Source organism: Nannobrachium achirus (genome assembly GCF_963921795.1).
Source record: "Nannobrachium achirus genome assembly, chromosome: 5".
Classification (NCBI taxonomy): domain Eukaryota; kingdom Metazoa; phylum Chordata; class Actinopteri; order Myctophiformes; family Myctophidae; genus Nannobrachium; species Nannobrachium achirus.
The window spans coordinates 9,094,804-9,106,913 of NC_137814.1; the positions used below are offsets into that span (position 1 = coordinate 9,094,804).

The following is a 12,110-nucleotide window of genomic DNA, read 5'->3' on the forward strand; positions in this document are numbered from 1 at the left end:
GTTCATTGTCTTGCACTGGCCTACTCTGTAATGATGCAAGTCAGGAACAAGGCAAGTTGAAAAGGCAATTTCAACGGTCATTAACAAAAGGAGGAGGAGATCCCATCAATGGAGGTTCCTCTTTTCAACCAGAACTTCAGCTTCCCCACGAGGATGAAGATGTCAAATAATATAAGAAAGAGTGAAAAATGACAATAGCTCTGTGAGCTTGTAGATCTGCTATATTCACACTATTTATCTGTGGAACCGAGTCAAACAAAATACATGCAACCTCAATTCCAGGTGCTTTACAGGGTGGGGGTACCTAGCTAGTTCTAATATGATTATGTTATTATTCTTAGTGAAAATAGCAGATCTGCAAGTTCATTTTGAGCTTGTAGATCTGATCTTTTGATTGATTGATTGATTGATTGAGCTATTTAGAAGTTTGGTAAAGTTTCATGACAGTACAGTTCACTGATACAATGTCAACTAAAATGAAACTCGGGTAAGGCAAGGCTTATTTAGGACAGGTGTCGAGTAGACTGTAAGGGGTCCTTGGCCTGAAAAACGCTGAAGACTCCTGCATACATGATCACACAACACACTTTGATTGATTCACCTGCATCCTCGTACGTGTATGCACACTGTAGCACTGTGTGTGTTGCAGAACACAACAGCATGCTGTGTGACCTGATTCATTATTATGGCGGAAAAGCACGTTTTAACATTGCTGCCATAGAACAGCTGCAGCATTCTGTTGCACAAACAACAAATACATGGCCCCGGTTGTCGGACCTTTTTGCACCATGAGTTCATCATGAACTTTCATGCCACATGAAGGCTTTCCATTGGCGTCAAAGCGTCAATTTGTGATGCTTTGTGAGCTTGCAGATCTGCTATTTACTGTGCACGACACTGGCACACAACTAAGTATAGTTGCTAGTTGCCAATGAATTCCTTCGGTAAAGGAATTCTGTCTTACCATTATTACTGCTTGGGCTTGAGCTGAATTTAAATTCTGTTTGAGGAGGAGGGATGTGTACACTACTGTACATAATACTCTTTGTTGTGTTTTCTGCTAGCCCACACCGTTTCTGCAGGAACTGCATTTATAGCCATCCATAGAGCACACTACTGGTGAGTAGAATAGTGGAAATATCAGATCTACAAGCTCAAGCTTGTTCACGGGGAAAGTCCCTGTGTAACTGGAACATGATGATGATGTAAACAATATATTTGCGCACACAGTATGTGAAATTTGTCTCTGCATTAACTATTAGGAGCAATGGATGCTATTAAAGGAGTAGTTCACCCACAACATTTCTTTTTGTTTTCCCTCTCTTGATTACTCATACCATGGAGACCTAAATGTACCCCCAATGATTCCGGATGGGGACCCAAATGCAAAACCAAAACATATTCTACTCCATAGTGTGAGTAATCAATAATCATTTTGGGGTTGAACTACTCATTTAATCCAACGCCCGGGGAGCAGCTACTTTCAATCAAACTTTATCAATCAAACTTTATTTATAAAGCACATTTTACACAACCGTAAAGGAGCTATAGTCAACTTTTTCATTGTAGGGCCGACACTTTGTTTACATCCTAGTCTATAGACTAGAATGTAAACAAAGTGTCGGTCTGACAATGGCCAAAATGATTATTTTATCATTATTTTACGCTTTTTGTGGTCATTTTTGAATAGAAACACATATGAAGCTTATTTTTTTATAAAATATTTTCGAAACATTATTTTTTATTTTAGCATCCTTTTTTCAAGAAAAAGTTGACTATAGCTCCTTTAAGCTGACCTAAGTGCTGTACACTGGTGAAAAGCAGTTTAAAATCAAGAAAGTTTTAAAAACAAGCAGATACTTCAAAAGCCAACAAAGAAAGATAAGACTAATATTTAGGAGTTAGTAAAAGCCAGAGAAAAAAGGTGCGTTTTATATTGGGACTTAAAAATGTCAATAGATTGAGCAGATCTGATGTGGGGGGGAGATTATTCCAGAGCTCTGGGGCCACCACCGCAAAAGCGTTGTCACCTCTGGTTTTTCGGTTTAGGGGTTAAGAGTCTTTGCTCAGGGACATTTTGACACAATGAGTCATTCAAAGGGAAAATGACTGTACGACAATGAGGATAACGTGTCTTGTAGAGGAACACTGATCTGTATATCCATGTCCATACAATGATGATGCCAGGTTGTTATGATCCATGGCCTGTCTGTTTGGTTGATGATAATCAATAATGATGCATCTGTTTTTTGTCAAAAAATAAAACTGTGTTTTGATTTCATTTGGCTCCTGTTAAGTGTCTACTTTTAATCTATTTTGGGCCACTTTCTTACAAAAATAGTGAAAATGCCCTTCTACAAACTCTCAACGCATCGTAATGGCATTGTGTAGGTATTTGCAATTTGGCATAATGGCAAAGTCTGAAGTGGTTAATGTAAATAACTCACAGTAAAACTACAACACTACTGTGTCTCTCTCTGTGTGTGTGTGTGTGTGTGTGTGTGTGTGTGTGTGTGTGTGTGTGTGTGTGTGTGTGTGTGCGTGCGTGCGCGCGCACACATGTGCACGTTTAATATTTTTTATTCAACTTCTGTTTATATCTGGGTGTTATTGTAATGATGATAAAATGTGTTTCTGTTAAATGCAATTACCACCATCTGTCTGCAGACTAAATTAGGCCTTCTGTTGTTCAGTTACAGCTCAGTGACAGTCGTGATATAGCTATCTTAACAGTTCTGTCACATGCTGCTATAAGTGTAAGGTGGCAGAAATATTTTCTGTAGTAAATATGGCAGCACTTTTTATTTGATTCTATACAGAGCACAATGGTCAATTAATCATAAAAGTGTGATATAGAACGACATTGCATCATGAGAAGTGTGATACAGTTGATTGAATATTTAAAAGTTTAGTTTACTGTAGTTAGTTTGATCACAAATAAGTTATCTTTCCAAACTGTTCCAACAGTTTTCATCTGTCATATCATTGGTAGTCAGATCAAATGCACCATCATGCTGCATAAACTGAAGTGTGTTTACTAGGGTCAGAAAACGTTCTATTTATAGAAAACACGGATAGCAAGACAAGATATAGTGTATGGTATCGCGTCACAAATAATCTCTGTTAAGAGGATTAAGAGTTTTGTTGTTAATTTAATATAGTTTAACATGTTTCAGAAGAGAAATGATGGAGGAAACACTGTTATCGGACTGAGAAGGGTGATGTTTTGAGTGTATAACTTAAAATCTAGATTGCTTTTTTCATCTCAGATATATTAATGACAAAAAGGCACATGTGTGCTAACTGTTCAGCTCTTTGTTGCATTAAATAATACACACTGTAGTTTGTTATCTCTTGTTTTAATCGAGGAGAAAACACAAATGGCACATTAATAAGCCACCAGACAAGAGGGGCTGCGTGTGTGTTGTTGTCTCTACATAGTTCTCATGTGGTGTTTAAGTCCAGCCCCTTCAGTTCAGAGCGTTCATCAACAGCCTGACGAACTTTGCTTTAGGAAAGGAAGGATAAACTACTGAGAAGAGAACAATGGCAGAAGTCGCACCAGCTCCAGCCCCGGCCAAGGCCGCCAAGAAGAAGGCAGCTCCCCGACCCAAGAAGACCGGCCCCAGCGTCGCTGAGCTGGTCCTCAAGGCCGTGTCCGCCTCCAAGGAGCGGAGCGGTGTGTCTCTGGCTGCCGTCAAGAAAGCTCTGGCTGCCGGCGGCTACGATGTGGAGAAGAACAAGGCCCGCGTCAAGATCGCCGTCAAGAGCCTGGTCGCTAAAGGCACTCTGGTCCAGCTCAAAGGTACCGGCGCGTCTGGCTCTTTCAAGATGAACAAGAAGGCAGAGGCGGTGAAGGCGAAGAAGCCCGCTGCAAAGAAGGCAGTTAAAGCAAAGAAGCCCGCTGCCGCCAAGAAACCCGCAGCGGCTAAAAAGCCCAAGAAGGCGGCAGCAAAGAAGCCCGCAGCTGCCAAGAAATCACCCAAGAAAGCCAAGAAGCCCGCCGCCAAGAAAGTAGCAGCTAAAAGCCCCAAGAAGGCCACCAAGAGCCCCAAGAAAGTGGCCAAGAAGCCCGCAGCAGCCAAGAAAGCTCCAGCCAAGAAGGTTGCCAAACCCAAGGCAGCAAAGAAGGCAGCCCCCAAAAAGAAGTAAATCATCTGTTCCATCTTTATTCCCACAAAAGGCTCTTTTAAGAGCCAACCACTTCATTTTAAAAGAGTATCCTCACTTTTACCAGACGACATGTGAGCACTGGAATAACCAGTCGGTTTTAATGGTCTAATGCCACTTAAATAATTAATGACAAGAGTAGAAATATAACTCATTTTATAAGGGCGCGTTCGGAAATGCGCACTCAACGCACTGGTGTGCCATGTTGTCGTTCGTTTATTCGGTGCACTTGGTGCGTTGTCGTTCGGAAATCCAGTGCGCGGCGCACTGGTGTGTTGAGTGCACGCACTCGCCAACCCTACTCAGAAGATGGGGTTAGGCGGTGTGGTGCGGTGGTTCGGTGTTCTGATTGGTTGGTTTTCATGGCCGTGTCTCGAATGCTTCTCAGCTGTGAACAATGGAGGAAATGACCGCAAAATACAGCACTTGCAGCTTAATTGGTCGTTTGGGCTTGATAGTTTCACACGCATAAAGATGTAAACTAACAGCAGGTGTGCCAATGTTATGAATTACATCTCCTTTCAATAGCAACGTTACGTTAGCATACTTAGCAACTGCTGCTTTTCAGAAAGTTTAGGCTACTGAAAAAGCACACAGCTGCCTCTTAAAACTGGTCGTTCGTAAATAAGCCACACTGAACGCACTATACAACGACACGCCCACTGCACTCACTACACCGAGCACACACCCGGTGCGGGTTTCCGAACGCACCCTTAGAGTAACCTCACTTTTATACCAGCCTACATGTGAGCACTGGAATAACAAGTTTGCTTTAATAGACATGTGGTGTTTTAATGGTCTAATCATGCCACTTAAATAATTAATGATAAGAGTAGAAATATAATGGTAACATAATTATTTATGACAAAGTTAATAGATATTAACGCAGTCTACTTTGTCCTACATTTCGAATACGGCTATCTCTCTCACTTTAGCTATCAAGCTTGCAAACCTCCCCTATGACCTAATTTATTTACTGTAAATCAAAAATCACTGTTCGATTCGCTATTGTGCTGTCCTCCTGACTGCTAGTATGTTTGTTTTGGTTCAAATTCAACATAACATTGATATGGAATAGTAATTACTACAGTTTACAGTTTAAGCATTTATTTTAGCAGACGCTCTTAATCCAGAGCGATTTAGCCTACAATAAGCAGGGTAATACATCTACCATTGTTATAGTTCAAAATCACATACATTATTGTAAATAGTAACCCTGGTCCACCTCTACATCGTGTGCAACACATAGCAAATGTCACATTTCTCAAATAAACCAGACATGAAGTCATACTTAATTATTGATGAATTACCTTTGTTTAGGTTGTGTGATAAAACGTTTAAACTTGAGAGAGTCTGAAAGAAATGTTATGGCCCAGAGGGTGTACCTACGCAATACGCATGTTAACACCAAATGCACATTGACAAGAATATTAATAGGGAGATTTCAAAAGTGAATAGCAATTACTATATGATATAGATAGAGGATTTGACTAGCAATGTTACTATATTCTTATTCTGCGTTAAACTTCTCATTTTTCGCCACTAGGGGCCAGGGGGCACTATAATCTATGAACAAGGGGGAGGTGCGTCCGTGTGTGGTGGGGGATGGGAGGGCGGGTATGGCACCACCCACACTGCGAGGTCTGCCTGTCCTCCCTTACGTCCTCAGAACACACATAAAAGGGCATGGCTCAGAGCTCTGGAATCATTCACTTCTGCATCTTCAACTGACCTAAAGCTGAAAAATGAGTGGGCGTGGAAAAGGCGGAAAGGGACTGGGAAAAGGAGGCGCCAAGCGTCATCGCAAGGTTCTTCGTGATAACATCCAGGGAATCACCAAGCCCGCTATCCGCCGTCTGGCTCGCCGTGGCGGTGTGAAGCGTATCTCCGGTCTGATCTACGAGGAGACCCGCGGTGTCCTCAAGGTCTTCCTGGAGAACGTGATCCGTGATGCTGTCACCTACACCGAGCACGCCAAGAGAAAGACCGTGACTGCCATGGATGTTGTCTATGCTCTGAAGAGACAGGGACGCACTCTATACGGCTTCGGAGGTTAATACTGCTTACTTGATCTACCAACAACCCAAAGGCTCTTTTAAGAGCCGCCCACACGCTACGAGTTCATTCCCAATTTTAAGCACGACAATAACCTCCAGACTTTTCGGGTGAATATATTACTCAATTTAGATCTTAAACATGAATACACACGATAAAGCTGTACAATGTTGTCATTCAACCGCACCACAATTCACGTAGGAGCAGGCATTTTTGCAGAAATGTTAATGTGCACGTCTATTTACACATCTTCCTCAATTAAACTTTGCTTTACCTCAAACCCATTTCAAGCAGCACATGACTTGCATTGGAGTGTCGCATAAAACAATCCTTGGTCTGTATAAGACAGGTTTTACTTGTGGAATAGCCTAAGTATTGGATTGTGATTTGAATATGAACGTGAAATAGCCTACATATGCACTGGGATGAACTGTATTGCAACTGGGTTTAAACAAGTGCTTGTGACTGCCATTATTAGTCTATGAACATGTAGAGGCGGGAAAACACACTCAGTCAGCTCATTATCTTACTTTGGAATACTCAGCATACAGAGTTTATATTACATTGTCCCAACTGAAGTTAACTGGAGTGATGGCAACTATACGGTAAATCGATTCGGCTTTCTTTGTATTTTAAGTAGCCTAATAAGGCAAGGAATAGAGACAAATACACACACACACACACACACACACACCCTGCTGCCAGCAGCACCCAGTTCTCTATCGTGTGTACACATTATAATATTTCATTAACTATTTATTATATTATAATATTGGGAATAATGCCATTGTCTCAATGAATAGACACATTGATATATACCTTGGTTGGTCAAGAAAGCACTATACTATAGCTTGTTTCAATTGGGGTCCTTTGTGGACATCGTTTACAAATCTAAGCAATATAATAATAATAACAATAATAAAATACTTTAACGTTACAATTTACCCTAAGTGCATGTTTAGCCGCTCAAAATATTACAGGGACAATAGAGCGCACGAGCGGGAGAAATAATACAGAAACAAAGACACCTCCCTCTTTGTGGGAGGATCAGCCAATCATCTGCTGGGAGTCACACCACCTCATTGGCATTGGCTGTGTATAAATAATGGTGTGACTGCGCTCTCTAGCACATTCTTCACTGCTAGTCGCTGATAGAATACCTTCAAAATGCCCGAAGTTGCGAAGCCAGCGCCCAAGAAGGGCTCCAAGAAAGCCGTCTCCAAGACCGCCGCCAAGGGCGGCAAGAAGCGCAGAAAGTCCAGGAAGGAGAGCTACGCCATCTACGTGTACAAGGTGCTGAAGCAGGTCCACCCTGACACCGGTATCTCCTCCAAGGCCATGGGCATCATGAACTCCTTTGTCAACGACATCTTTGAGCGCATCGCCGGTGAAGCCTCTCGTCTGGCTCACTACAACAAACGCCGCACCATCTCATCCAGGGAGATCCAGACCGCCGTCCGCCTGCTGCTCCCCGGTGAGCTGGCCAAGCACGCCGTGTCTGAGGGCACCAAGGCTGTCACCAAGTACACCAGCTCCAAGTAAACTGCTCTGTCTGCTCTAAACACAACGGTCCTTTTAAGGACCACCCATATTTTCCAAGAAAGGGTTCCCTAAATGCCAATCAAATGCCTAGCCGCCTGTCTTTGACAGATCAGATCTTTTAGCGGAGTACACGCTAAGGATGGTTACATGTCTGACTGGAGTCCTCAAAGTAGCAAAACACTAGTAGCCTAATAGTAAAATATCAGCTGTGTATATTGAACTGCAAATGAAATGCACAATTGTCATTTATGAGATCAGTGTTCCATACTTTAATTCCTTTGCTTTTTTTATTTTTAAATACTTGAAAATGTGTAGTTTTACAGTCATTTTTAAGCATTTACATTAAATGAGAATAGGCATGTCAATAAATTAGAATTACAATATATATAAGAAATATGCCGTAGTAGCTGTTTGTATAGCGACCGTATATAGTAAATTAATTCAATAGAATATTGGCTTGGCAGACACTTCATGGACAACCGTTTGATTTAGGCTACCACACAAGCCCGGGAATCTGAGAACAAAAGGCTTTGTCACAAGCAATGAGCGGTTATTTCGGATTATTTGCACTTTTCAAAAAAAGGGAAGGGTGGGGGCGGTTGAGATTTTCTAAAGCCGTTTCCCAAACACTGGGTCGGGACCCATTTCTGGGTCACGGACCAATCTTTATGCGTCACCACTGGAGTAAAAAAATATATGAAATATGTATCATTTTACTTTTAGAAATTAAAAACAAATATGGATTTGACCAAATTAATGTTCAAACAAACAAACACATCTAAACAAAATATATATCCATGAATACATAATAATGCCGTAATAATAATAACTCAGTAGTGAAAATAGTCGATCTACAAGATTCCTACTCTGAGTGGAGTAAAATATATGCATGAGGCAGGTCTTAGCATGTAAGGCATAGAGAGAACTCACTAAATAACATTATGGACCAGACTTTACAGTAAAAGCTGATGTAATGTCTTTCTGAAAGTGTATAGAGTGTACAGAGTTAAACTAACGTCTGCTTTTATTGTGTTGTTGTTATGGAGCCATATACTGACTATACTCTGTTTATTATAACACTGTTACTTATTTATAAAATAAAATGTAATTTCACAATTATACCACTAGAGGTCACAGCCTGCTTATGGACACCTTGGCTTATATGTTAATACATTCAAATCACATAGTAGTTCATAAAGGTATTCTCTCTGTTCTCTAATAGAGTTGTTGAATAAAACCAACTTTTGGGTAACTAGATGACATGATTATTATCCCTATAATCTAGTAGTTACCGAAATGTAAGTGTGTAGTGTGTAGTGGGGGGGGGGGGGGGGAGGGTTGGACGAGATACTTTTGAAGAACTAATTGGATTAAATTAGGCTATTAAAATAAACATTGTAGACCCCCTCAACCCCCACTTTCACTTTGAGAAGCCACTGATAGACATGTTGATTAGATTTTACACCAAAACATTTAAATATGTGTGATTGTGAATGATTCAGATCTATCACCTTGCCGATATTTAAGAAACATCTAAAATTATATCTGATTTCTTCCTCACTGTTGTCCACGTGATTTCATCTACTGATGTGTTATTTTACCTATTGTGTCTTTTTGTCTTTTTCTCTCTTTTGTGCAGTTTCTGTTTTTATTTCTGTATTGCTCTAGTAGTTAAATTAGATTATTTTGTATTGTTCTCATTGAACTTTTAATCTGTCTAATTAATGACCATTGGAAAGGAATCCAAATAAGCCCGATGGCTTATTCCTCTCCTTGCACAGTGGCAAAGGCCACAATTGTGACACACAGTGTGTGACGTGCAGAGATCACCTATGATTGTACATTGTTGACACAATCTATGCCCAATCGGCCAACAGAAAGAATCTAGATCTACATCCTACATCTAAACTTAATAAGCCAATTTGTGATCAGCATGCAAATGATTTGAATCCCCTCAGACATTCAGCTCTATCCTGCGGGGGAGGGAGGTGAGGGTGTTGAACTCATCAAGATGCTTCACACCAAAACCAGCAGATACTAGATATTCATAGTCCTGGAATGAGGCACTTATGTACAAACCAAGAGTAAGCGTTTTGGTGTAAATCAAATCAGCATACCAGTGGCTTTTCAAAGTGGAGGTGGGGGTTGAGGGGGTTAAAAAAAGTAATTTAATCATTGTAATCAAAGTTTGTGTTGTGTAAACCACTTGTGCACAGTACATTCCTCTGTGTTAATTTGTTGCATATTATGTAACTCTGAGAGGGTTGAATTGTGGGAGATGTGATATATTTTCCAGTCATGTTCAGATTTGTAGGACTCATGCGAGTCTTTGAGTCATTGCCTGACATAAATCAATATCTGTCACTCAGACTAATTAATGTAACACCAGTAACTGAGCTAAAATAACTGAGTCTGGTGCAAGAGTCTGTTCTGGCATTCCAAATACTTTTGTTGCCATAGTGGATAGGTTCATAAGGTGTCAGTTTTATCTCTGGGGAATATTGACAAATATTTTCTGTGTAGAAGCTGTGACAAACACGTGAGAACATTTACAAACATGTCTTCCCAGTAGGTTTTGTTAAGCAACCACTGGTGAAAGTCTTTGAGATTAAACTTTCAACAGATGTTGCAATGCAATAGTTTCTCTACTCAAAGCCCCACCCACTGCCATACTCATCAGAGACAATAAAAGCTTTGGATCAAACCCACACCTTCCAGTGAGGGACGTTCTTTCCATCCACAGCTACAGGAGGAGGGAATAGTTACTGATCACTACTGATACTGCTGAGAACACTGGAACCTGAATTGACTTAATAATAAGAACCAGGATTCACAGTGAAAGTCAACTTCAGGGTACATTCTAGAGGAGGGAGCGTTATCGTTTGACTGTTTGTGGCTTCACTTGAAAAAAGACAAAATATGTTGTTTACATTTTCTTTTTCAGAAGAGGATTTTTTCTGTCCTGTGTGTCATGACGTCTTTAAAGATCCCGTTGTCCTGTCGTGTAGCCACAGCTTCTGTAAAGATTGTCTGCAGAGATGGTGGAGAGAGAAGAACATTACGGAATGTCCAGTTTGTAAGGAAACGTCGTCGACACAAAATCCACCCTGCAACCTGGCTCTGAAGAACCTGTGTGAAACTGTCTCACAGGAGAGACACCAGAGAGCTTCAAAACGCCAGAGAAATTCATCCAGGTCTGAGGATCTCTGCAGTCTGCACGCAGAGAAACTCAAACTCTTCTGTCTGGAATGTCAACAGCCGGTGTGTCTTGTATGTCTTCATTCAGAAAAACACACCAAGCACGTATCCAGAACCGTGGCTGAAGTTGCACTGGACCGCAAGGAGGAAGTGCAGAAGTCACTGACATCGTTAAAGAAGAAACTGGACGTTTTCGATGTATTTAAAACAAACTGCAACCAAACGGCAGAATACATTCAGATCCAGGCCCTGAACACAGAATGGCAGATGAAGGAACATTTTAAGAAGCTTCATAAGTTTCTACACGAGGAAGAGGAGGGTCGGATCGCTGCACTGAGAGAGGAAGAGCAGCAGAAGAGTCGGACAATGAAGGAGAGGCTTGAGGATCTGGACAGGAAGATATCTACCCTTTCACACACGATCAGAGCCGTAGAGGAGGATCTGAGAGCTGAACACATCTCATTTCTGCAGAACTACAGAGCCACAAAGGAAAGAGTCCAGCTCACACTGCAGGACCCACAGCTGGAGCCAGAAGCCGTGATATATATGGCCAAACACCTGGGCAACCTGACCTTCAGAGTGTGGGAAAAGATGAAGAACATTGTCTCCTACACCCCTGTCATTCTGGGCTACAGCGCTGCCAATCCAAGACTCAAATCCTGCCTGAAGATCTCGAAAGCAGCAGCTTCCTGAAAATCCCTCTGCTTTGTGCTGGGTTCTGAGCGGCCTGACAGGTTTCTTCATAACATATAGAATCACGGTACCATTTTGTAGGCCTATGCATTTAATTCAGTAACCTTTGATGATCCTGTCACGGTACAATATAATTTAGCATTGGATTCATCTGTGGTCTGATTTCTCTGTAAAGAAAACTGTATGCAATGGAATGATGCTTAATTCAAATACAAATCCAATCCAAAATTTCTTGTGATTATTATGATTTTTTCAACTGCATCTAATTACAATCTGTTCCATATATGACTTCAGACAGAATGACATGTTATACGATGTCCTGCTATAACATAATTCAAAGCATCTTAATGCAACACTGATGTGACAGGGCCTGACATCCATATACAATTCTACTTACCAGTAAGACTCCCTAATCGGGAGATAAGCGACCGTAGGTCACTTATCTCCACAAA

At 41.2% G+C, this 12,110-nt stretch overlaps 3 protein-coding genes across 3 annotated transcripts; all 3 read left to right on the forward strand.

Annotated features, from left to right (window-relative positions):
- Positions 1 to 3,546: 3,546 nt before the first annotated feature.
- LOC308285570 (histone H1-like) lies at positions 3,547 to 4,152 on the forward strand (the record flags this gene model as incomplete). The annotated part of the gene is made up of 1 exon (XM_080726359.1): positions 3,547 to 4,152. One exon carries the CDS (start codon positions 3,547 to 3,549, stop codon positions 4,150 to 4,152), a length of 606 nt encoding a protein of 201 aa, XP_080582485.1.
- A 1,763-nt stretch (positions 4,153 to 5,915) lies between these two features.
- Positions 5,916 to 6,227, forward strand: LOC308285355 (histone H4; the record flags this gene model as incomplete). The annotated part of the gene is made up of 1 exon (XM_080726081.1): positions 5,916 to 6,227. One exon carries the CDS (start codon positions 5,916 to 5,918, stop codon positions 6,225 to 6,227), a length of 312 nt encoding a protein of 103 aa, XP_080582207.1.
- A 1,165-nt stretch (positions 6,228 to 7,392) lies between these two features.
- Positions 7,393 to 7,767, forward strand: LOC308285841 (histone H2B-like; the record flags this gene model as incomplete). The annotated part of the gene is made up of 1 exon (XM_080726730.1): positions 7,393 to 7,767. The coding sequence occupies one exon, from the start codon at positions 7,393 to 7,395 to the stop codon at positions 7,765 to 7,767; it is 375 nt and encodes a 124-aa protein (XP_080582856.1).
- Positions 7,768 to 12,110: the final 4,343 nt, after the last annotated feature.